This window comes from Cyprinodon tularosa, unplaced genomic scaffold (genome assembly GCF_016077235.1).
Source record: "Cyprinodon tularosa strain WSP-4 unplaced genomic scaffold, ASM1607723v1 ctg418, whole genome shotgun sequence".
In the NCBI taxonomy this organism is placed as follows: Eukaryota; Metazoa; Chordata; class Actinopteri; order Cyprinodontiformes; family Cyprinodontidae; genus Cyprinodon; species Cyprinodon tularosa.
In genome coordinates this window covers 877812-902473 of record NW_024039139.1, presented here as the reverse complement: position 1 = coordinate 902473, position 24662 = coordinate 877812, and the positions used below count along the sequence as shown (strand labels likewise).

The following is a 24662-nucleotide window of genomic DNA, read 5'->3' as shown; positions in this document are numbered from 1 at the left end:
GGAAGAAAACCTGTTAAAGGCTACACAGGACTTGAGACTGAGGTTCATTTTTCACCTTCCAGTATTTATCTAATATGTATAAAACCAGAGCCACAGTGGGTCAATTTAAGTCAAAGCATATTCATGAGCAGTCAATATCTAAGATGTAAATTTAAATGAAAATTTTTTGCAGGATTTGAGAATCACAAACTCAATTTAGCTAACTGAGCTTTATTTGCATAACAGACTAGACTTTTATCTGTTAATTACTTTTCAAACCATGTAATCAGTTTTTCTACTTGTAAAATTTGTGCCAATTAAATCCAGTCTAATACATTAAAAGCTGGACAAAAATAAAGGTTTCTTTCATTAATTTATTTTCTTTATACTACTTCAGCAAACAAAACAAAAGTAGAAAATATACAAGTATAGAGACTTAGACACCAAACATAACACAACTATTCAAATGGAGTAGGAAGAAGTTTTAAACCTATAGGGTCATATCCCACTTCTTTCTTTAACACAAAATACCAATGTTGCATCACAAGATTCAAGAATTCAGTTTTCTCATAGTGGTGACATATGTACCACAGTAAAAACATGACTCAGTCTCAATAACAAACATTGTTCTAGTAATTCTACTTTGCACAATTACTATTTCCTGCATAGCATATAGTTCAAGCATGCATATCAGAGAAAGATGATTTTATGATTAATAGGATGTAGTCATGTTCTACACTGGATGTACATACATGCATACAACTTTCCTTTTCCATTTGGTGAAAAAATATAGAACATTTTAATTCCTTTTTTTTCCTTTTCACTACTCCAGGAACAATGTTTCTTCTTTATTTCTTAAAAACCCTTTTTACTTTTTTTTTATAATAGATAAGCAGAAAACACTCCTTAAAAGTGTCTTTTATCCAGTAATCCTCTGTTTGACATTGTACAGTTGAAGCCGTATATTTCTATTGATGTACGGTCAGCTTTAGGTCTGGAAATCCCTATGTTGATTCTTTGTGTCACAAATATATAAACTAGAAAGTACCTTTATCATTCACACATTCAGTATTGTTGATTTACTTGTATATCTTAATATAATAGCCTTTTTTTTTCCAAAACGGGGCCTCTGTTAAAGTTGTAGACTTAGTTGAGGGCTGAGTTTGAGTCCTCTGCTTATTCGCGTCAGGCGGATGATGGAGGATGCAGCCTTCGTGTTTCTCCACTGTTTAAAATTTTTTCAAGTGCTTAGCGGTCAGAAGGAAACAAAAGCATGCTCGTGTTCACTTAGAGTCACACACAGATGACAGATTAATTGAAAATTTGTGCAAAGCACAAACATGTGTTTTAGACTATTGTGTAGGAAAATCCAGAAGGTTCACATTTTTAATCAAGGAAAACAGCTATTTACCATCAAACTGCTGTGTTTTACCTCTTCTTTCTTTGTTTGTGTATATACTGCATTTATACATAGGCAGAGCTGCTCTAGTCTTAAAGCTTTTACCTGGAATATCTAATTTCTGTATGATTTGAACTATTTTTGCACATTTCTTTAGGCTCTACATGTATAGGAAACAGTAAAGATAACCAGTGTTTACTTTGTTGTTAAATCTGTCTGTGACAGAAAACAATCAGATCACTTCCAACAGGATGCTAGAAAGTCAAATTACTGCAGGAATCTTTTCATGTTATTGTACCAGGGAGCTTTAGGCCCATAGGCAGGCTTTGGGTGTGTAGAGTCTCTTAAGTCTGCTGGCTTTTATTTATTTATTTATTTTTTTGTGTTGTGTTCCTTTAAATGTTTTCATGTATCCTTGTGTCAAAGTAAATAGAATATACACATTATTTTCTTTATCTAATACAGTCATATATTTCCTTAGCTTTGGTTTCATTAGGAGTAGCCATTTGGATCTGCTCTATGAAATGGCAAATATTAACATCCCTCCAGCAGAAGCTGCATTTCTATCAGCTGATCAGTTGGAGTAGGACGTAGCAGCTGTCACGATGTGAGATCATCAGTCTGGTGAAACACTGTTAGTTCATTACTGCAAGTTATGTTTCGCTTTAAGACAGGGTTGTTTATGAGAGAGACAAACACAAAGAAGTAAAACTATGCATGGGTTTCAAAGTTCTTAAATAGCTGAGGACCATGTTCAACGATCCTGACTCATTACAAAGATATTTTCCTGAAATTGCAAACTTTTGTTTAAGGGCATGTTACTCTGGTGTTAAAGTTTTAATACAAAATAGTTTTTAAAGTACCTTAAACCAGGTCTATCTGAAGAGCATTGAGACAGCATTTTTGAGCAATTTTCAACTCTTGCCAAAGATATTTTTATTGAATTTCTGTGTGGAATTTGGCTTGGTCATTCTAACACATGGTCATGTGTTAAAATGACCCAGAATGACTTCTTTGATCTAAGTCACTCCATTGTATTTCTGGCTTTCTGTTTGAGCTCATTGTCCTGCTGGAACATTCATCTCAGCTCCACTGTTCATTTTATTTTATTTTTTTAACTTTCCTGATCTGTCCTGTATTTAGTTCAATCCATCTACACATTGACATACCTGTCTCCTAAAATTAACGATTCCCGCAAAATGAGACTGCCACCACTATGCATCACAGGGGAACAGTGTGTTTTAAGGTTATGTGCAGACTAAAGCCTATATTTCCAAACATTAGTCATGTCCCCTACATGGCTTGTGGTTAACTTCTCAAGGGTTTACTTCTTATCACTTTCCTTTAAAGGTCTGACGCATTGATTGCGTAGTTAGTTGTCATCCTGTTGACAGATGCTAACATTGGAGCTAGTGATTACTGCAGGAACTCAGCAGTAATAATGAGCCTCTTGGCTTCTTCTATGAGTGTTTGCCTAGCCTGGCACTTTGGTTGTAGAGCCATGTGTTAGTAGGCTGCTAGGTCAACATTTTTGAATGTTATGAAGCTTCAGATATTTTATTATTATTGAAACGTAAATTTAATAATACTTTAAACTTTATGTCTGACCTGTCTGCTTGGTATTTTGCAAAAACACTGGATTTATAAGTCATTCCAAAAAGAAAAAAGAAAAAAATCCACGGGGCTTTGTTTCCAAGTTTGAAGACTTTTCACTTCCTATCCGGGAAGCTTTTTCATTTCAAAATCAGGAATAGTGTTGAGTTCAAGGCTATATACAGTAGCCCAACAAGCCCTTGTTTTTGTTTAGAAAACATGTCAATTGAACGGGATGAATGGGTCCACACTTTGGAATGAGGGTCATTTGGCTTGAATGAAAAACGAATTACTTGAATTGAAAAAGCTTCCTGGATAGGAAGCAAAACATCTTCAAACTTGAAAACTAAGTCCAGTGGGTTTTCTTTTACTTTTTGGGATGACTATGACTTGGATGACTGAGAATCTTCACCAGCGATTTATACTAAATTAAATATGAATGGGCGATATTTCCTCCATTTCCCTCATTACTGTCAGAAGAAAGAGTTTGTTGTCCAACAGGTGCAAATGCACATGAATGTGCTGCAAAGGATGTAACACAGGAGTGGTTCCAATTCAAACACACACAAAAAAATCAGTTATAACAGAAAAAACAAAAGAAAAATGCTGCCAATTACACCCAAGAGTTTGAAAAAGAAATGAGAAAAAAATGCAACTTGTCTTTCTTCCCTCCAACACTCTTCTTGGCATGTCCTTAAATGCCCTATATTTTGCATTTTTTTGCCCTTAAAAGTCATTGTTAGGCAGATATATGATAACGCCTTTAGCACTACATGGGTATTAATATGTTTCAAAATAGCATAAAATAAAACAATAGTAATGTATTTCATGCTGTGAAAGGGGAGTGTGGCATTTTTATGTGGAACCTATTGTAAACACCTCTATAAAACATCTATTTTACTGTTTTATACAGTTAAATTCAGAAGCGTGTAGTCCTTTAAGAGGATTTTGTTCAAATGAAAAAAACTTTCTTCTACACTACAAAAATGTAAAGACTTTTTCTTAAAATAATTGTATGCTATAATAATGAATAAATAACAGTATTTTTACTTCATTTAAGGTGGCATGTAAGACAATTGTTACATTGGAATAAGATGATTTAGATTTAAAATGAGAAAGAAATATTCAACATTCATTCCATTGGTATATCATCTTTTTTTCCCTACCAAAATTAAGAGCAAATCACTTATTTTAAGATATTATAGTTTACTTTATATCAGTTGCTGTAGTGTACTTCTACTTAAAAAATGTTTGATGACAAGCGCACTTAGACACTTGCTTCTATTTCTTGGAATAAACAGTATTTTCTGAAAACTGAAATCTGAAAATTAGTTTTATATCAATTTAAAAGCTAATTTCTATATTAAAACAAAACTAAGATAGATATAAATAAACTGGATTAAAAGGCTTGAATTCTATTAAAAGAATAAGGTAAAGAGTAAAGATTAAAAGCATTGAGGACATAGGATGGTATTTTATGATGGTATTTTACTGCATAAACATTTCACCTCAAGTTGACTCTATTCCCATTTGAGTATTAGTGATAATGTTTCATGAATTGTTAAGTATTGCGTCTCTGCCTCAGGTTCTACAGTAACAGAAAGGTTGCGCTGCAGTAAAAAGGTCCCAGAGGTCAGTGTGCATATAGGAAGTTTTTTTTTTTTATTATTATTTTCATTTTCTGAACCAAAATAAGAAATGGAATAGAAACCTGTTATCCAATTTCTAATTTTTGGCTCTGAATGAAAATGGGAAACAAATTGAAAAACAAATATTCGCCATTGATGATTATAATTTAAAATTAAGTTAAGATAAGATGGACTTTATCGAAGTAACAGTGGTGAAATTCACTTTTATTTATATATATATATATATATATATATATATATATATATATATATATATATATATATATATATATATAGGGATGGGAATCGAAAACCGGTTCCTGTTAAGAACCGGTTCCGTATTTTCCGATTCCATGGCATCGTTTGGCAGCTCGCTGAACGATTCTTTTTTCGATTCCTGCAGCACCAGAGCCTAGAGCGCCGGCTCTGGGGAGCACGACTTACGTCACGTTTTTTACGTAAGTTACGCAAGTTACGCAAGTTGGAAGAACTATTCGAGGAGGAAGACAACGAGCTGCGGTCACTTTGTGAATCAAAGCCCCGTCTTTCCTTAGCCCAGAGGGTAGATCAGGAAATCCAGCTCTATAAAATCTTGCCCTCCATCCCCTGCAGGGATAGCGCCACACTGTGGTGGTGGAACAAGCAAGATACGCTGCCCTTGCTATCTGGACTGGCTGAAAACTACCTCTGTGTGCAGGCTTCCTCCACCCCATCTGAGAGGGTATTTTCCACGGCTTGAGACACCATAAGCGCTGAAAGATCCCGTATCCTTCCAGAAAAAGCAGATATGCTCATCTTTCTGCAAAAGAATTGTTAATTTTCCCTCACTGCAAAAACGATCTGAAATTAAGTAAAAAATATCTTAAATCAAGTGTATTTACCCTTAATTTGAGCAGGTAAATAAGATAGTTTGCCAATGGAATGAGTATTTTTACATTTAAAATAAGATAATTAGATAATATGCACTTGAAATAAGACAATGCAATCGTTTTTTTCTTATTTCAAATGCAAATTGTCTTGTTCCATTGGCAAAATGTCTCACTTACTTACTCAATTCAAGAAAAAATGAACTTATTTTAAGAACAAATGACTTATTTAGATTTACATTTTTTGCAGTGCTACTACTGTTTTATAATTAGTATTTTTTGTTATTTAAAATAGGTTATTATCCCATCATTTGTTATTAGACATTGTTGGTTATTAAGTTTGTTCTTGTATTCATTTTTCATTTAAACACAGATGTTACTCCGGTTTCACATTTCCTGTGGACATCTTGATCTTGTTGAGTTTGTAAGATTGTGCAATAGTTAAGTAAACAAAGTTGATTCTGATAATCAAACTGTTTGTTCTCCTTTTTCCCCCAAATTGGAATCGAAAAAAGAATCGATAAAGAATCGAATCATTTCATAGAATCGAAAAGGGAATCGGAATCGTGAAAATCTTTTCAATTCCCAACCCTATATATATATATATATATATATATATATATATATATATACAGTATAGGTATAGTGTATGAAGATTTGGACATATTAAGCATTTTTCTTTTGTTTATTTTTAGAAAAAAAAGGAGTGAATTTCATATGAACGTTCCAAAATGTTCCCAGTGAATTTTGGTTTTTGGACAAACACAATGGACCATCCAATAATAAGCACAGCAACCAGCAGCGCAGACATGACTTATCTCTTCTCACCACCTTAAACAGCTTCTTTAGACTCTCCAAGCAGCAGAAGGTCTTTTTACATTTTTGATTTCAGATTAAAAAAAATAATAATCAAAAACTGCCTTAATTTATTCTGAAACTACAGGTACATTATTCTGTATGCTCTATCTAGGCATTATAGTCTATTTTAAACTGTACATGTTATCAACAAAGTAGGGTAATTTTGGGAAAGGGAGGACATTTTTCTGGTCCTTACTTCTCTTTTCATTCTGTTTTTTTTGTTAAGGACTAGTCTAGGTTAGGGTTTGGGTTAGGTATACACTGGTAATGTGTAGGTTGAGGGTTTATATCATAGAATCGATTAAACTATGAATAAAAAATAAATGCGAGAAAAAAACATAACTAATTTATTAGAGTGAGTGCTTGTTTTCCCTGTGATAAGGGAAGAGATGATATGTCTGATACATATTGTTTACCACACACTTGCTCTCAGAAGATTGCAGGCTGGCTAAAACCTCCAAAAACCTTCTTGTAGGTTATGATAAAGTCTAATAAAACTGCACTGGGACCTTTTAAAGGTGCAGTGTTTCTCTAAACAAGGGTAGATTGCAGTATAACTATTTCCTAATTAGAGTCATTTTCACTCTGACCTTTAGATGTTTGTAGAAATCAAATTTATTTTCTTTCATCTCATTGTCTTGCATCAGTGTGAGCCTAAGCTTACATCCCAAAACAACCACAAAAATAAAACAATAAAAAAGCATACATCACAGGAAGAAGATTCTGGTTTTAAACACCTTATCTAAAGTGCAGAACCACATCTATGCAAAAGGAGAAGACCTAGAGAGGGCTGTGGTCAGACGTCCTTTTAAAACTTCTGCAAGAGACTGAGGGCATAGATTGCCAGGTCAATATGCATTCTGGAGTCCACCCAATACAACTGGTATTAAATGCATATACTACTGACTGGTAGTTTAAAGGTGTAGAGACTTCTACAACCAGGTTCTTGCAGCTTTTATTCTTATTTGCTGACATGAGTAAAAAGTGTAGATATGCTATATTTAGGATATTTTGAGGAAGAGAAACAGCAAGCATCATAGTTTCCCTGTTAGATTGATAGATAAGTGAGAAAAATATCAAGCATTGAATCAGGACTGTTAAATTGTTCCAGTAACAGGTTCTTTGTGATTCTCTGCAAGTTCCCATTCACCCAGAACTTGTTATAGTCTTATTATCTAAAAATAAAAAAGAAGAGTTGAACTAACAACTCTATTTTACTGAGTGGAAGATACAAACCACAATGGCCATATACACTTTTTAGCTAATTAACATTAAATTCTCACAAATATTTTCCTGCCACTTGAGATAAAATTAATTTTTATTCCTGCCCTTCGTTTTTATACCCTTAAATTTTAAGGATCAGGTGAAACTCTTAGCTCCATATTAAAATACTGGGTGTATATATAATGCTGTTCAGCTGACATCAAATCCAAATACACAAAACGTGTGATTTAGTCATTCTTCAAAAGCAACCTTTCATTTTACTGGCCGATATTTAAAAGAAAGGTCTAATTTATCAACCCTGTAATATATATTTTTAACATTTATAAATAAATTCCTGCAAAAGTATCTGAGCACTCTTGTCTTAAGCACTGGAGGACCATTTTAAAAACCAATGGATTAGAAGATTATGTGCTCAAAGTGAAAATGGCTCCAGTCAAATGATGATTCTGAGTTAGAAATGCACAAGCTGTCAGTAACAGGACATCTACAGCATTCATAGATTTGCTGTGACAGTGCAGACATTATTTTTAGGCACTACAGTCTAATGCTCTCCAAATTAATGAATAACTGATAGTAATAACAACCAAGAGACTGGAGGCAGATGTGCTTATTTTTAATTTGCATTTTCAGGTAACTAGTTATGGGTTTGGCTCCTTCTATGCCGATTTGCCAAGATCAGTAACAGTACAAGCACAGCGGCCATATGATAAAATGATCTTGTCAGCCAGTTTTATGCCTCTATTAAATTAAAACCATTTATCTTTAAATTCATCCTTATATGTAACTGAATGCTCAATGAACAGCACTAGGTCTTCAAGAATTGCCAGCTTGTGCTCAAACATCACCACGCAAAGTGACAGCCTGTTTACCATTAGAAAAAATCACTATATTTTGATGTATATAAGCAAACTATGGTGTTCTGCACACAAGCTATAAATCGTCTAAGTTCTATAGCCTCACAGGTCCTTTCATAAACATTCTCATATATACATAAACCAGTTTGTGTATATCCATTGGCTCTGCAAGACCACCATCTAATGTATTTTGCACATTTTAATGGGCTGAAACAGTTAGTCAGATTAATCATGATCAATCAATTATTGAAATAATTATCAACTAATTTAGTAGTTGATATAATTACTGCTCTAAGTGGGTTACTCTATCAGCTGAAGCATGTTTTAAAGTCTCTATGATCCAATTAACAATTAATCAAGATTGTAGAAAAATATATCAACATTTTGCATTTAAATTTATGCTCTAAGCTGAACTCCTCAAATGGAAAAGTTTTAGTTTTACCTGTTTTAATTTCGTAAAAACCTTTTTTCTATCTGATTATCAATCGATGAATCGAAAAAAATAATCGACAGATTAATCGATTTGCAAATTAACTGCATAGTTGCAGCCCTAGTCTCATTTAGGTAAAATATCGATGCCAACAGGTAACCTTACAGAGCTCTTCACACCATTCACCTCAGCTTGTTGAAGTTCAAATCATCGCAACTGTATTTCAGTGGTTTCCACAGAGGTCACTGGTTAATATTTAACCATGGAGCCTATTTTAGCTTCAGGTGAAGTGCATACTTTACATTTCTCTGTCTGCACAAAAGAGTCTGTAAAAGTGGATTTCTGCAGCAGATGAGTGAAGGGCTCAGTTTAAATCTGACAAAAATACAGACCCTGAGCCAGCGTGTTCAGTTCAGCTGAGATTTAATTTCAGTTCAGATTTCAGACATTCTTAGGATTTACTTCGTTTATTCATGTGTCCGTGCTCCGATCATGTGTTTTTACTTAAACCTTCTGCAGAGGAAACTTTTCCTGCAAAAAAGATATACAGCAGTTTGCCTCAGTTCAATGCAGGTAAATTATTTCTGAGAAAATTGATCTTTGTGCTGCCAGTTAGACTTCACTATTTTCTACCTGAAAAACCAAAGCAATCAGACTTTAAAGTCCCTCGCTGCTTGAGAAATAGCAAACTCTGACTATTCTGTGCAGAGGATGTATGGTACAGCCTGATGGTGGAACATTAGACTGGCAGCACTCTTAAGTGAATTATTGCAACCCTTTAGAATCCACAGACTCCTCACATGCAAACCACTGCTCATGCTTCAGATTAAAGCATTGCTTTGCACAACACGCAGGTACAGCAAATATTCTGTTATAAAGGATAACGTGCCATCATCAAAGGGCTTCTTGGTGGATGCCCCTACTTCTGTGTCCACTCAGCTAATCAAAAAACACGAACTAATCAGAGATTCTGGAGCATAAAAGCAACTTTGTCTGCTCAACATATGGCAAAGGCAAATCTCCATTGAATTAATATACATAAAACCTATAGAGAATATTTTTGGAACTAAAATTTAACTTATCTGTTGCCCATCAAAGCAGTTCATATTTTTAGCATGTGGTTCCATGCAAAAATATTCCCTTAAGGATCTTAAATAACCTCTGTCCTTAGCAGTATTAGCATAGAGGAGAAGTTAGAAGGAAAGTGCCTAATAGAGTTGGTAATACATTTAAACTATAGCCCCAGCATAACCCATACAAACTGCTCCAGGTTTTGGAGCATCTCTGTGACAAACAGATTTTAACCCTTTTATTGTTCAAGGTAATTTGGATATAAAAACTACTTGCAGCAAATAAAGCAAAATATTGAGATTACATGTTGTCTGCATGGTCTGCAAGGGCTACATTTGTCTTATAGCAGAGTGCAGCTGCTGCATAGCATGCAACCAGTAATCTAATGTTACCCACTGTGCTGTTAGCTACTGTCAATAAGGTAAAAAAAAAAAAGGTTAATAAGTTAATAACCTAATAAGCCATGTGAAAAAGTTTAAAAATATAATTTAAACAGTTAAAAAGATAATGTAAGTAAATATGCTAAGACAAAAAGTCAATAATCTAAGTTAAAATAATAAATAAAATAGATTTCTGTATAAGCATTCATATATAGAAGCACTCTTTGGGTTTATTTTGCGTTTTTTTTACTATATTAGTGCAAGTGCCTCTTTTTGGTAATTACATTGACCCTTAATTATTTGCCATTAGAATATTTTTTTTTATTTTACAAAAATAATATAGTCCATTTCTATCCTCAAACAACACTCCTGACTTAAAATCTTGAATTATAAAGTATTTCACTGATAGCCCTTAAAGGGTTAATATCAATTAGTGATTCTTGTTTCATTCCACTGTGTTGAGCAGATGATCACAGATCAGCTATTAGTTTCGTAAATATACATATACAAATAAATGTTAATTCTTTAACAACTTTTAGTATAAGTCACACCAGATTCAATTCTTACTCCACCCAGCAAAGCAAATTTATATTTAAAAAGCTGAATTTTTCCCCACAGAGCTCTGGTCCACATAAATGTGTGAAGATTTAGACCAACTAACACAAATTGACAGCTTATCTACCCAAAAAAAAAAAGAAAAAAAAAAAAAATTCGGACTGACCGACTTAAATCCAGCCTCGATTGTGTTTTTATGTTCTTTTTCCAAGACTGGTTTAAGGTGCAGACGACTTTTAATAAGTTTCAGCTTTTTCCAAGAGATTCTATCTAGACAGGGCTGCTTTTCACACATAGGTTAGAGAAACTGACTGGTGTGTGAGTATATGACTTACTAATACTATTAGTTCAGCCTCTTAAACTGCAGCTCAAACATAAAAAACTACTAAACTGCTTTGTGAAATGATTGATTGCCTGTCAGCGGTTTTAATGTTTTGTCACACTGCTTTAAGTATATCTTGTAGGGGGTAAATGACAGCTTTCCAATAACTGAGATCAAAGTACTACAACAGTCCTGCAATAGTTTTTCCTGTAATGTGCAGTGAGTGGAGTTAAACTGGCTAAAATTTAAGCCCAAATGAGGAGAAAACTAAAAATGATTGAACAAATGCAAATGAGATATACCATCAAATTGATGCTTTTACGTAGAACTGGGTTTTTTATACACTTAGAGCACAAAAAAAGGCTTTTCTCATTATCGGGTCGCCCATCTATAAGCAGGAAGCGAGAAGGTTTTACTTCAGTAAATTGGGAGAGGATTAAGAACAAAACCCTGGGAGATAAAATCTTTTTTTTTTCTCATCTTATCTGGAAACACCAGTCCTGTTTGGAGAAAGGAGCTTTTGGTTCTTGACAGGAGACTTAGTGGAAGAACAGTACAGCACACAGATAACTTTAAATCATAGAAAATACTAAGCTAAAATGAATTAAAGATTTTGTTCACATTTCTATAAAGTCTCTGATCAACAGAAAGATGAAATTAAAAGATGAGAAAACCCACCAATGTATGTTGAATGGGTTTACAGCAAGTTTAGCTGAATACTTTTCAAGTTATCTGAAGCAGATTAGTGTCATAATAAAGCCAAAACATTAAAATCAGGCTCTAAATGCAGCAGTGCAATGTCCTGAGATTTTTCTGCCCCAGAAACCCAGAAACCAGCCTGATAAATGATTCTGTTTGTAGTTAAGTTGGTCATTGTTGAAGTCTTCTTTCCATAGAGAGTTGTAGATTTTGCTTTAATTTTCAGATTTGTTTTTTCCCCCTCTTTTTTTCAAAACAGTCCTATTTAAGCTGGTGGTACATTAGCTTTTTTGGATTTGCAGCTGCAAAGCTGCAGAGTGTCAAGGATGTCATTGGTGAGATGGATAAACAACTTTCAATTACAGATTCAGCTACTTTATTTAAATCTTCCTAACTAGGGGCCCAACTTTTCAGGAAATTTATTAGTACAGTTTTAGAGACAGTCAATAAAACCTGTTTATTAACTACACTTAGCTCTGCTCACTGTTATTATCATTGTTGCACCTAACAACCAGCTAATTGTTTAAACTTAGCAACAAATACTTGAAATGTGAAAATACGTTCACTCACAATATTGACATCATGTAGTACAGTAAATAGTGGAATAAGGGATTCAGATGTTTTCAAGGTGCAGCCAAGGTCTGAGAGGTGGTTTGACTCATACAAATAGAAATAGTAGAAATAAAATTCTAGATCTGTTTTATATTAGTAGATAATAATAATGGGTAAAGGGTTATGCTTTCTCAGAACAGTTAAATAAATGTTCACCAATAAATTATGCCTCAACATTTTTTTTATGTTATGCATTTTCTAAGCAAAACGTATTCCTTTTTTTTTTTTTTTTTTTTAGCCCATTGTTGAACATGGAAAATTTTGCATTAAATCCTAGTGTTTTTAATGAAAGCAAAGAAATTAAAATTCATGCTCTTCACTAAATTGTGCTTGCAAGATAGTTCCTCTCAAATCACTCAGAGTGGAATGACTCCTTTCTACCTTTTCAGTGCTCTATGACCCTGGGAAGAATGATGTGTTGCTAACAGCTACACATAGCAGGGTTAATCATCTCAGGCAGCAACTATAATATACAACCTTTAGGATGGTTTGTTGCAGTTACATTTATATACTGAAACATTAAATATATTAAAGTTTTATATCAAATCTTTGGTCTTAGAATCTGGGTTATCTGAGGATAATTTAGGCCAAAAAGACAGAAAAAAAAATATCCTATAATATCTTCATGTACCAATTATTTAAACATGTAAGAATGTGACTTTATTCTTTCACATTAACTGATTTTCAAAAACTTATCTCCCCAACATTTGATATAATAACTGCCAGTGTTCCCTTCATAAAGCATCTATCCACAGGTAAATATTGCCAAAAGGGCCACCTGCTGATCACACCATCAACTTATGCTTCGGTCAGCTTTTACTCTGCCAAAATGCTTCTCACTGTTTTTGTGGGAAAACACAAATTGTCTCTTTATTTCCTGTCAGTGCCCCCTTCTCACTGCCTCACTGCTAACACAGAGGAGATAAGATGTAACTTGATTATTTAATGTTCCAGAGTCATAGTGGGACAAAATTAAAGGAACACAAAGCTCTCCTCTATCTTGTCTCGATCTCCTCCAAGGTCGCATAACTGTTTGGTGAATGTTTTGTTCACAAACAATAGAAATGTTGATGTTTTCAGTACAAGAAGAGCTGGAACAATAATTTTGTTCAAGTATTTGACCTGGGATGACAACAAAGTTATTTTTAACTAGACAATTCTGCAGATATTAAAACTTGTAGCAAACATCTTAAATTATTAAATTAATCTTCACCTATGGAAAGTGTGATATATTACGGTTTCTATGGTTTTAAAAGAGGGAAAGGCTGCTTTTTTTAGTAACAGAACTGAAAAATCCTCTTTATTCCCATAATTGGGTGAAATACCTTCACTTTTTTCCAGTAAAAGTGCACATCTGTTAGATATTCTTCATAAATCTCATTTGTATAGCAAGAGACTGTTGGCACATCCTAAACTGCATAAAATGTTTTAATTTACAAAAAAAAAAAAAAAAAAAAAAACATCCTGCAAGACAATTTACCGAAATTTTCAACAAGCTCTGCCTGGATATATTCATCTCTGAAGTTTTCATAATGGAACTGATGCTTACAGTAGAGATTTGGTTTAGATTGTGGGAAAGTTCCCGTAAGCCTATTCGTCTTTTTAAAAATAGAAAGTTTCTCCTTCGATGGGAATAATAAATCTTCTGGTGTCACTAGAAAAATTCCTTAAACTGAATCTGAACAGCCTTTGACTATTGGAGATAAGACCCATATTTTAAGCTTAGGTTGGACTGAAGCGCTTCATCTACATTTACCTCTGAGAATTAAAGACGGTATGAAATGTTTTGTTAAGAAAATAAATAAATAAAACAGATTGAAGTCTTTTAAACTGAGCTGCAATTCTTTATGAAAAATATCCAAGCATTCTTTTATTCTTTCTCTCTCAGAGTTGTGTAAAACGGATGTGGTCTATGGAAATCTTTCCCATTTCCAAACCCCTTATGCACTAATGACATACAAATTACATCACATGCAGATGCTAACAGATACAAAGATAAGTGCTTTAACTTGAGCAATTCACATAATTTAACTAAGTTCCCACTGATTTGCACTCTGTAGTGACCAGAAACCCCTTGTCATGACTTTTCACCCACAGTTACAGATTAAATCAGATATTTACCATACATGCAACACAGAAGATGACTCTGAACCAACAAAATATATTTTTTTGTGTAGAAGACGAAGACTTCTAACCCTGTACTCAGTTCAGGAGGTTTCTTTTAGACAGAGATGTGAAGGTGCGTCTAAGACCACAAGACCTGCTCACTACTACACCGGTTCTGCCTGTAAGATGAGCCAAAATTGTAGAAGGTTACACCAAGAAATTCATGCATATGAAAGGCTCCTACTAATTCTACTCAATACTTAGGAAATGCGTGAACATTTCCAAATCCAAAAAAAGTAATGCAAAAAATTGAAATTTCTATTTTCTTTTTATTCTGGCATTTAAAAAATAGAATTCAATTTGGCAATCCTAATTGAAACAGAGTCGGAAACATTTAGTTTGGTTTCTTTCGGATAGTGAGCAAAAATAGTGTTATGTGTATTCTTTAGTAAATATATGTTTTAAATTGTAGCTGCCTCCTTCAAACACCTTTAAAAGTTATCTTTTAAATGAGCCTAGCTATGTCTCATCCCATCTCTGGTCTTGACATATTTTAAAAGTTTTATCTGACTGACTTTCCTTTTTGTATTTTTAATATAGAAACGCCCCTGAAATAATCAAGTGATTTACACATTATTATGTTTGACAGTGAAATGTAGGCCTGCTTCCCATTATTTTACAAGAATCCACCAAGGATGGCTGTTTACATACTCCGCTCTTTCTAGGTTTAAGAGCGTGGCAAAGAAAAAAAAAATATTACACTCGTCTTGTCTGTGTGACTTCCCCGTTTCTATGGAAGTCTGCTTTTGTTTAGCTGGTCACACACTTGTGACGTCTCCTCTCTGAAGGCTGCAACTCCTGAGCAGCTTAATGCTGACTCGAACGAAGAAAAAGAAACCATGAAGGAGATCTAAACCAAGTCTAATGAACCTGACAGATTTGGCTCGGATAAACCAGTTGTTTCCAAATTGCAACCCTCAGGTGATCTGCTCCTCTTGGCTTCGCTTACTGTGGCTCCCAAAGTTCAAGAACTGTAGGGCTTTCCAGCAGATGGAGCTGATGCATACAGACACTGTTATTATATATTAGTGGGGTCACAACGGTAACTCATTCCAGAAAGGTTTTTGGCACATGCCTTCATAAACTTGGGTTGATAAAGAAAAAAAAAAGAAATAGAATATAGAAATATTTCTCAAAACCACCAAAATATAAAGCTACTTCTCATTTTTGTGAACTTTCTACAAATATTTTCCTAAGTTTTCTCCTAGTTGAACCATACTATTAATCCATGTTGCTGATTATCCTAGGAATAATAAACATTTTCTTGCTACAGCTTCATGACTTCATTGGGGTATTAGTTTCTAAAACTGTTGTAAAGAAAGTCAGAAAGGTTATCAGAGCTCCACAGCCATAGAATATATAGAACATTGTGGCATTAATGTATAATACATGTCAGTATTATTGTGCCTTACTTTATATTTGCTTAAATGATGCACATATTTTAGAGTTTGAGGAGAACTATTGTTGTCAAGGTGGGGTTGAGGTTTTTGAGGACCCAAAGGCTGAGATCAGGATGAGATCAGGAGGCAGAGTTGAGTCTTGCAGATTTAATTTGCCACAGAGGCAGAAATCCAAAAATATAAAAATACTGAGAACCAAAATACAGATAAAAACCAAAATGTCAGGGAGAACTCACGTGGGGAACCAGAGATGAGGAAGCAAGAAAACACAACAAACCAGGACTGAGTGACTGCAGAGGTGAGGTATATATTGGGAGACTGAACTAATACAAGCTAATCAGCAGATATGGTGCAGGTGTGAGTGGACTAACAAGAAGGGAACAAGGGAGAAGGAAACGAACACAAGAGGGCAACAGAGAGCAACACAAGAACTAAAGAACTTGACACTGGTAGAACTACAAAAACACAGAACACAAAGAAAGTAAAAATAAACCCAGGCAAAGGTAGAACCCTGACAATTGTAGGTAGTTTTGGCCATCACCATATAATCTTTATTTATATGGACCATCTCTTTTAAATAGCCCAATTTATCATAAATAACTAATGTAACTTCCTCTCTGGACAACTATGTCCGGGTTGTTATGTAACACTGTTTTGGGCATGAGAATTCATTAATAAGGTTTGATGGTTGTTTAGAATTCCTTTTCTACTACTTTAATAAAAAGTATATATATATATATATATATATATATATATATATATATATATATACACAGACAGTTCCCACTTTATACTTATTTTTCACCCCTATACGAAAGATTATGAAAATAAATAAAACCGTCAGATGGAGGAAAATTATACCGTTCAGATACATGCTATAAGGCTGCATGCAATGAGGAGGAAAAGGTTAGAACACCCGCATCACTGCCCCCTGATAGAGTGTCAACTTTGAACATGAAGCCTGACTCAAATTTGCAGCCACTTAAAAAATCGAGGCAAATTACTGCATATTTGGAGAAAACAGGCTTCGTGTCCTAATATTTTTCCACATTTTATCATTAAATCAGATTATGTAATTGCTTTTTTACTCTGCATGTTTTAGAATTTGAAGACTCAATCATTGCTTAAAATGTATTCAGGTCTAATGAGCCTCTCACTTATCAGGAAAATCAATAGTTTACATGCTTATTGTTTATCCACTTACATTAACAAGACTTCCAAGACTCCTGCTTCAATCTTCACATGAAAATGTGAAAAAGTCCACAGCAGTCGCTTCTCCAGGATTTAGGCAGGAAACCACCTGCTGCTAATCAAATGCACTTAATTAATGGATCATCACCAAACCTTCATTAGATATTATTATTGTTGGTCTGGAGTGTTAATGTGTGGCTAATCACAATGCAGGTTTGTTTTCTCCTAAATGTATCCAACGCCAAGGAGATGAATGGATGCTGGGTGTTTGCCAGTTCCTCATGGTTTTAATCTGCTAGGAGTTCAATACTCCCCAGAGTCTGAACTCTTTTTTTTTTTATTACAAAAGAAAGTACATGAAAATTATAGAACATTAATAATTACAAAAATATACAAACAACAAAGGGTTTTACAGAACAGAACCATTATTTTCTTTTGTCACTCAATTTTTTTTGCTTTTGCATAAGAGAAAAGGAACAAGGGTGTCAGTGATATATATCTTAGGTATGAGCAGTTCGGCAGTGGTGAATAGACTCAGTATCCCGTGGTGGCTCTGCTGTTGGGTCGATATGTTGTCCATTTATCCCATTTGGTATCAAACTCGACTTGTTTTAGTCTCAGCTTAAATGTGAGTCTTTCCATGTTATAGATCTCCTCTATTATGTCCATCCAGTTCCTCAGAGTAGGAGGGTCCTCTCTGTACCATTTCCTAGTGATTCCTTTCTTGGCTGCAGCTAGTAATATTTTTACCAGATATCTGTCCTCACATTGAACTTTTTCATTTGACAGGTTACACAAATATAATATTTCACATGACACTGGCAATTTATAACCCAATACCTTTTCCAATACAACCCCTATGTCATTCCAGTATTTCTGCACTTTTACACATTTCCAAAAAATGTGAGTATGACCTGCGCATTGCTCCCCACACTGTCTCCAGCATGTTGCTTGTGTTAATGTAGATTTATTTTTTTCTCTTAGGTGTAATAAAGAACCTCACAATATTTTTCCAGCAGAATTCCTTCCACATCCTGGAGCTGGTTGTGGTTCGCTGAACATCACATATAGTCATCCAGTCCTCATCACTTAACGGGATTTTCCCAGAGTCTGAACTCAAAGGAGAACTTAGAGCCCCAAAGCCTACCTGATGCCTGCATTTAGTTTTTGTAACAACCTCTCCCTCGTTTATTTATCTTATTTTGCTGAAATTATTTTTATTTTTTTATTTTAGAGTTTGCCAATTGGGCCATAAAACCCAAATAGTACACACTCAGATGTTTTCATATTTTACTGTAATGAGCCATATGATTGGTGGAGGTAGGGTCCATCCTGTAACCAGTGGGTTGCCAGTTCAAGCCCCCACTCTGTCAGTCTGAGTCGTGCCCTTGGGCAAGACTGATTTGCACTTGCACCCCAACATGAGCCATCCAGCTGCTGGTGGTCATTGAATGGCAGCCCAGCTCCTGTCAGTCTGCCCCAGGGCAGCTGTAACCACTATTATAGTTTACCACCATCAGAATGTGAATCTTTGTGTGAATGGTTTAATAACTGAAAATGACTCTTTGAAGTCCTTGGATTTGATAAAAACTATACAGATACTGGTACGTTTACCATTATACCATTAAGCCCTCAAATAAACTGGGAAAGAAAACCCTTTTGGTATCCTATTACCAGATACAGGAATTTTTAAACCCATTTTCCAGAAACATTGTTGATCATTTCCTTCGAATTTAATAAATTTTCTCATAACATCTCCCCTATCTGCTTCCAGTGACTTCTAGCTATGACTCCATGGAACCAGTCTAGGATTTTAGAGCTTAAGAAGAACAGAATGCAGTTCTTCACTAGTTTCTAACTAATTTCTAAATCTCTTGAGAGCTGTACTGAATGAAATTTCCTTTTGTATGCACAAAATGACAATAAAGTCTAAGTATTAGTCTAATTTCTGTCTTTAAAGCTTTATTTGATTGTAGAGATAATTTGTGCTTTTTTTTAATTGTATCAAGGCTTGATTAAAGTTCATGAGCAAAACTGTTTATGTCTTTCAGATTGTCCTTCCTACCAAACCGCAGCTACAGTGATAACGGCCGGACAATCCTGGCCAATGAACAGGAGTCACAAGACTCTCTTGGGCCCCTATGAGGATGACTTTACATGAACAGAACTGTGAACCTTCCTTCCGATATGGAGGATATCCGACCCAAGCGCTTCGGCCATCTGTGCTCTCAAAAGTTTACTTTGATGCAAGCTGACTTTCCATAAAGATACGGTTCCATAATGATCATTGGCTGTTTAATACAGGATCAACAGCTCAATGAAAATAAACTATGCTTACAGAATGTGAGATACAAGACGACTGCTGCTACTCTTAAAATATGTTTATAAGCACAATATGAATGCATTATTATGAATTAAATCATATTAATAATGAGATGGAGGTCTGATGTCATTTATCTTTTATTTGATATTTTTACATTATAGCTGCTCAATCTGATTTTTGACCACTAGATGGCAATAAAGCGTCACCATTGGAGATGTGCTTGTTAAATAGGGAGGCAGAATCTGATCTTCCAATATTCCAATTGATGATTTGCTTTCAATCATCATCCTAAAATGATGATTAAATTCATTCTTTGATAACATGGATCTCAAATAACCTCCCTTATGTTTTTTGTGTTCGTTATGCTCTTTTTCATTTATATCAAAAGGTACATAAGGATCTGTTCATTGAATTATGTTGATAACTTCCTATTTACACAGCATTATTAGATTTGAGTTTTTCTTCATGCTTAAGGAAAAATGGATTGTTATAAAAGATCTTAATAAGATCTTTTATATAAATATTGAAGACTCAAAGTTTAGTTTTCAATATTTAGGGCAAAAATTTACCAACAATGATTAGAGGCCTTGTTGCAAAAGACAAGATAATAGAATTTGTATTCAGTTTATTTAAGTCTTTAAAATGTATTAAAGAAAATAACTAAAAATAAACTAGCACTCCATTAGAACAAATTCTGTGAGAAAAAAGGTACAATAATAAGAACTTATTTATTTATTTTTACAAACTATAGATTCCCCTTATAGTTTCTGAACAGGTTATAGTCCCACTGCTATAACACCTGTTACAGCAGTGGGGAAATTATCATTAAACTATTGAATAATACAGTCTGCTGATTCTACGTCAGAGGTAAAGGAATGCTTTACCTTTTCTAAGAAAAATCCCTCCTACACAGTTTGGCTGGATTTCTTCTAATTCTAAACCTTTGTCTGAGTCAATTTAAATCTGTCATGGTGCTTACAAGGGGGAAATATTCTTAACAAAATGAGACATAAAACCAAAAGTTTATCCTTTCATGGGCCTGAAGAAACCTCTATTGTTGTGATTTCAGTGAATTTATTTTTAAAATTAGCTCCACTGGGAATCCTCCCCACAAAAGTTTCTTATTTCAATCCACACTGAGGCAAAAGGTCAGCCTTATCTAAAACAGTGAAACAAAAAATTTTATTTTCTTTTTTTTTTTATCTTATATTTTAGAAATAACAACGTGAGCCACATGCTCCCATCAGAATCACACATGAAGCGGCTACCATGGGATTACACATAGGGGGTTAGTTTTTAAACAGAAATTACTTTTAAATCAATCTCAACTTAAAGTTTTCAATTCCTGGAATCCTCTCTGCTAAAAAAAAAGCTGTTTTTTTTAAAGCAGTTCAAACAAAGTTTCTGAGCCAGATGTTATCCTGTCGTTGGTTGTTAAAAATCCAAATGACAGCAGAACAAAGGGATTTGTATGGCTGAGTGGATTTATGAAGAAACTACATGAACCTGGGCAGGGGGAACAGTAGAAACCAGTAGGGAATAACAGAACTGATTGTCATCGCTCGAATGAACACAGATTGGTCTTATTATCTAAATGGATGGCTGTGAGAAGAACACGATGCTTAGGAAGAAGGAAAAAAAAGGCTAGATAGTGCAAAGCTACCAGAAACAGGGTATAACCTAACATAAATATCCATCCACTTTCAAGCCAAGATGGCGATAGGACAATTTCAGAAACAGAACAAGAGGAAACTATTAAAATGCAGAGCTCATAGAAAGTAAAAAAAAAAAAAAAAAAAAACCTAAGAGCAATTCAGGACTAGAGCAAAGAGTAGAAAAAATAATATTAAGGGCTATTACATGAGGCATTTTAAAACGAAGCAATAAACTAAACATGGAAAGGAAAGAGTAACAAATATTACACTATAACAAAACATAAAAGCAGGGTTCAGAGGAGGAGAGACATCCGGGAATTATTAAAATTATTTCTTGAAACAAACGGCCTCTTCGCTGCAGACCTGAAGGGTTACTGCAAAAATACAGAGAAAACAATTTTTTTAGACCTTATTTTTCAAAGTATTCATTGTAAATATATGTAAATGGAAAGAACATTTTCTGGGATAAATAAAAAGCATGTTAAGCACATTCTTAGTCATGTACTCTTTCTGCCACCAGATATCGCTGCAGCACCAGAAGATGGGATAGTCTGCTGCCTCCATATAGCAGCTCAGAGATCAGCCTTTAGCTGGATCTGTGGATCACTTACTGCAGCAGCACTAAAGTTTATATGAGTTTTTATAAACCAAAACAAAAGTAAAATACTGTCATTTAAAGAGTCTGTATTTAATTTAGGATAATCTAGCTGATTCTAGAATGCTGATAGACTTTGCATGTATGTAGTAGCTATTCTAAACTGGCAAACATAGCAAACAATGGATGAATGAAAGAAAAAGATGAATGGCTTTACCACTCTACTCAAGCAGTGGTAAAATTAAGCATTGTGATACATATACCGTACAAACAATTCTTTAACAATGGGTCCAATAAATGAAGAACAAATTAGGAATATAAATTTTACTTTTATTGTCCAAAAGTTGTCATAATGTGTTTTTCAGTCTAGAAAAGTACTAAATTAGGTGGAAATCTGTTAAATGATGTTTGTAAAATAGTGCATTTGAGTTTCAGGACACAAGTTTTAAAGAGTACGAAACTTCCAAGTAAAAATTAAACCTTAAAAGAGCATCTCAGGATTTGGCTTTATCAGCACCTTGAGAGAAACTTGTAACTTTTTAACTAAACCATGATTGCTATGTGTACTCTGAAGGGAAATGTGTTTTTGTAATGAATAATGGATCGACTTTGAGTTAACTTTGCTCATTCAGCACAAGTTTAGAGCGCCGAGCAAGAAAAGACAAAAATTAAACCTTCTTAATCAACAGGGAGTTTCTGTGGACATCTAACCTTAAAAAAATAATTAAACAAAGTCTTATCATATGATCGGAGACATGACCTGCCTGATGTTTTGTTGCTCCTAATCTCCCTTCAAACATTCACATTCCTAACATGTTAGAGGTAATTCACAACTAAAAAAGTTAATGAGTAGGATGAGACTCAAAAGAGAGTCCTCAGTGTCTTCCTTTGAACAAATTCAGTGAAAAAGAGTTTCTATAAAGGAATTTAAAGAAGTATTCAGAGTTTGGTCTATTAATTTAAAAAGGATTTGTTTAAAAAAAATAGCATTCCTTCAATAAATAATATCAGCAGGTAAGAGGAAATTATTACATGCCAGAAAAATGCAAACTAAACATGAACAAAAATCCTATCATTCTGTAAAAAAAAAAAAAAACAACTACGTCTAAACTCTCTTATTAGAAATAAGCAAATTAATGAATTTTATGAAAGAATGGATGTTTTAAAACTTCCAGATGAAAATGTGGAATTTTCTTTATCAGGATACCAAAATCACTGCCAAGTATATAAAACAGCTGCTTTCATTCTCACACAATTCTCTTGCATTTTGGTTCTCTACATCTGAGTCAACATCCTGGAGAAAGAAGGCAGCCTTGGACCATTTCACTGCAACCGCCATCTTTGACTGTAGGTATAATATTCCTACTCTAAAATGCTTTCTTATCTTTTGCCCAAATTTACATTGGATACTCCTGCCAAAAAGTTCCACTTTTGCTTTTTTTTTCTCTACACAGAATATTATCTACAATATTCTGTTCTATGGCAGATATGAGATTGGTTTTTATGTTGTTTGTTTGTATGTTTGTTTTCTTCAGTCAGCTGTAATATTTGCCTTGCAGATCTATGAATCATGCATTTTTGCTCAGTTTCTTGTTTATAAGTTATTATTTTCTATTTCTTAATGTTTTTGCCTAAACCAGGGCAACCAATATCTGCAGTACTGTAGATCCGGTAGATCAGGGGTCTGTAACTTTTCATATGCAAAGAGTCGTTTTGCCTCAAGTCCAACCAGGTAAAAGTTGTTTAGAACCACAAAGTAAAGGACTTTATCAAAAAACAACCTGTTTGTTTATTTTTTTTTAATTATCTCATATAGGAAATTAGTTGCCATCTTAAACATCAAACAATTTATGGATTTTTAGCTTTTGAAATAATACTAAAACACAAATTCTAAGTTAATTAAAAGAAAAGTGGCTCTAAAAACATACGTATTTATGGTTCTTTTAGTGTCATTCTTATCATCTCATAAAAACCACAAAAGCTTTTAATTCTGGTATTTATTTTATAGTACAAATTTTTTAGCTCTTTATATGCACTTCAATCTGAAAAACTCACATCAAGAGAAATGACAATTAGAAGAAATTTATTGATGCAATTACTTGGTCTTTGGCGCTCAGACCTCGGCAGGCAACATAGCGCTGAAGTGTGATAGATATGCATGAACAGGAATAAAGAATAGGGCTGTTTCCCCCAGGCCTAAACTTGTGGTTTAGTGGAGATATATGAAGTTGGTCAGTCTGTAGACTGCTGGTTAGCGAGACGGTATGCTGAGTTTTATGGGGAGATCCAGTCGATTGTGTGAGCTGATACCAGAGCTTCACTCAGGGACCTGGAAGATGGAAGTCCAGTTTGGATAACACAGGTTGAAAGAACCTGTCCATGATGAGCAAGCAAGAAGCGACAGTGGAGAGGAAAAACTCCCCATTGGGAAGACGTCTCTGGCAGAACCAGGCTCAACATGAGATGCAGGATGCAGCAAGAGTCATGGAGTAATGAACTCTGATGGAGGTCTAGCTACGATGGTGGAGGAGGGGCTGGAGGTGGGTTGAAACGGTATCATCTGAATGAAGTCACACAGCGCATCCACCGCCTGTGCACCAGGCAGACAAGTTGCGAATCGGAGGCCGATTGGCTTTCGTGGCGGTGTGGTTCAAAGCCTATTGGCTGTGTCGTAGGTGGATGTAGGAGATCAATCAGCTTCTTCAGTTGAACTTACGCCTAGGCTCCATTTTAGCCACTATAAAGAGCCGCTGTAGAGGGTCCAAAGAGCCACATGTAACTCTGGAGCCACAGGTTGGAGACCTATGCTGTAGATGATTCTCCAAGGGTTGCTGATAGGCTCCTGAAGGAGTTTTGCAGGCC

At 34.6% G+C, this 24662-nt stretch overlaps 1 protein-coding gene across 3 annotated transcripts in view; it reads left to right on the top strand.

Moving 5' to 3' along the window:
* Positions 1 to 19655, top strand: part of si:dkey-247m21.3 (5-hydroxytryptamine receptor 4) — a 57199-nt gene extending 37544 nt beyond the window's left edge. For all 3 annotated transcript variants that reach the window (XM_038298990.1, XM_038298991.1, XM_038298992.1), the window contains one exon: positions 19279 to 19655. In XM_038298990.1, the coding sequence (XP_038154918.1) occupies positions 19279 to 19372 (94 nt within the window). In that variant the 3' untranslated portion in view covers positions 19373 to 19655. The remainder of the gene's footprint in view (positions 1 to 19278) is intronic.
* The last annotated feature ends 5007 nt before the right edge of the window (positions 19656 to 24662 follow it).